General features: G+C 49.0%; 1 protein-coding gene across 1 annotated transcript in view; it reads right to left on the reverse strand.

Annotated features, from left to right (window-relative positions):
* Positions 1-2,156, reverse strand: part of camta2 (calmodulin binding transcription activator 2) — a 37,547-nt gene that overhangs the window by 27,251 nt on the left and 8,140 nt on the right. The window contains exons 3-5 of the mRNA XM_015401565.1: positions 1,801-1,904; positions 1,644-1,711; positions 1,436-1,571 (exon numbers count right to left, since the gene is read on the reverse strand). Coding sequence (XP_015257051.1) covers positions 1,436-1,571; positions 1,644-1,711; positions 1,801-1,904 — 308 coding nt within the window. The remainder of the gene's footprint in view (positions 1-1,435; positions 1,572-1,643; positions 1,712-1,800; positions 1,905-2,156) is intronic.

The raw sequence follows: 2,156 nt of genomic DNA on the forward strand, positions 1-2,156 counted from the left end.
CTGGAAGATTCTAAAATGACTCAAACCACTTCCTGGAAGATTCTAAAATGACTCAAACCACTTCCTGGAAGAGTCTTAGCTGATCCTAAACACTTCATGGAAGATTCTATAATGACTCAAACCACTTCCTGGAAGATTCTAAAATAACTAAAACTACTTCCTGGAAGAGTCTATGCTGAATCTATCCACTTCCTGGAAGATCGTGTATAAGCTCTATCTCAGTTCACTAGAACATCAGTACGGAGTCGTGTTCTCGCCAAGTATGTTCCTGACTAGAACCTAGGAAAGTCTGGACTCTGGGAGAAACGGAGCAGCATCAATCTGGGTCAATTGGAACAGAAGCGTACTGATGACATCACCACATTCAAAGCTAGTCTAGAGCTGTATTTCATTTCCTGTTATTAATAGTCTCTAGATAATAATAAATTATGACTTTTTTCATTTAGTGGAGGAATAATAATAAACACAGTCAGATAAACACAAATCAAATGAACATTTTGCCAAATAAAACAATCAAACCTCCATCAGCTATGCAGAGAGAGGGCTGCAGCAGTCAGGCTAACGTTAGCCCTTGCGGCTTCAAACGGGCTAACATTAGCCCTGGTCGCTTCACACGGGCTAACGTTAGCCCGGGCTGCAGCAGAAAGGCTAACGTTAAACCTGGCTGCAGCAGTCGGGCAAACGTTAGCCCTGGCTGCAGCAGACGGGCTAACGTTTGCCCCGGCTGCAGCAGTCGGGCTAACGTTAGCCCTGGCTGCAGCAGACGGGCTAACGTTTGCCCTGGCCGCTTCACACGGGCTAACGTTTGCCCTGGCCGCTTCACACGGGCTAACGTTAGCCCTGGCCGCTGCAGACGGGCTAAGGTTAGCCCTGGCCGCTTCACACAGGCTAACGTTAGCCTTGGCTGCTGCAGACGGGCTAAGGTTAGCCCTGGCCGCTTCACATGGGCTAACGTTAGCCCTGGGTGCTGCACACTGCGGTCCGCTGGTTGCCACGGTCCTCTCAACTTTGACTTTTTTTTTATTACGCATTAAATGGGTTAATGTGTCATATAGTGAAGATGAGTCTATGTTTCTCATAACGACTTCCTGGATGAGTCTATGCTCATGCATATATGGAGTATTTATAACATATCTATGGAGTATTTTCAAGTATTAATTGTGTATTTATAAATTATTTGTGGATTATTTAAATCAATAGAGTATTTATTTATTTAAAAAGCATCCGGAGCGTCGAGCTTCCAGAGCTTCACCACAGTTTGATCCTACATGCAGATTTCTGCGTTTTATCCATTTTGGTGCTCAGATCTTGTTCACTGTGAACGCAGCTTTAGAGTTAGACGATCTAAGGCCTGTATCCACCTGAGGTCATAGCAGCAGGTTCAGCAGTACAGCACCTCCCCCAGCCCTCCAGCGGGGGGCGCTGCAGACCCTACCTCCATGCCCTGGACCTTCAGCTTCATGTGATCCTCCCTGGTGGTCTTCCCATCCTTCCTCTTCTTCCAGCAGTAGCCGTCCTTCCTGTACTTCACCTTCTTCCTGTTGTAGAGGATGATGCTGCCGTTCTTCGGCCTGAAACACCCAGACGCCAACATGAGAACCTGCAGCCCTGAGCACCGTCTGGCAGGCGCAGCAGGAGCCTACCTGGTCTTCAGGCTGACGGAGAGCCACTCCTCATGTCTGTCGAAGGAAATCAGATAGGAGGCGATCTCCTGCAGAGACACAAGGTCCAAACAAGGAAGGCTGTAGCTGCTGACTCAGAACCATCAGAACCTCCCAGGTTCTCCTCCCTCCCTCTCACCTCGTTAGTGTTCCAGCGGAGGCGCTCGTTAGGCAGGCAGGCGGAGCGGGGCAGACAGTCCAGCAGCTTGTTGGGGAGGAACACCTTCCTCTGGCCTTTATTCTCTGGAGACACAGAGAGATGCTGAGTGGACCGAACAGAACCGGCACACAGACCGCTCAGAGACCGACCGAGAGGATTCTACTGGTACCAGAACCGGTCCTGCCTGCTCAGACCTGAACATGCAGTCATCCTGAAACTCAGATTTTCTATATCTTTCTGTTCTTCCATGTGACCTATGACAGTTTGACCCCCCCCCCATCCCATCACCATGGAGACGATTTAAAGGTCTAAGCTGGAAGGAGACTAAAAAGGAA

This window comes from Cyprinodon variegatus, unplaced genomic scaffold, assembly GCF_000732505.1.
Source record: "Cyprinodon variegatus isolate N-32 unplaced genomic scaffold, C_variegatus-1.0 Scaffold1233, whole genome shotgun sequence".
Lineage (NCBI taxonomy): Eukaryota > Metazoa > Chordata > Actinopteri > Cyprinodontiformes > Cyprinodontidae > Cyprinodon > Cyprinodon variegatus.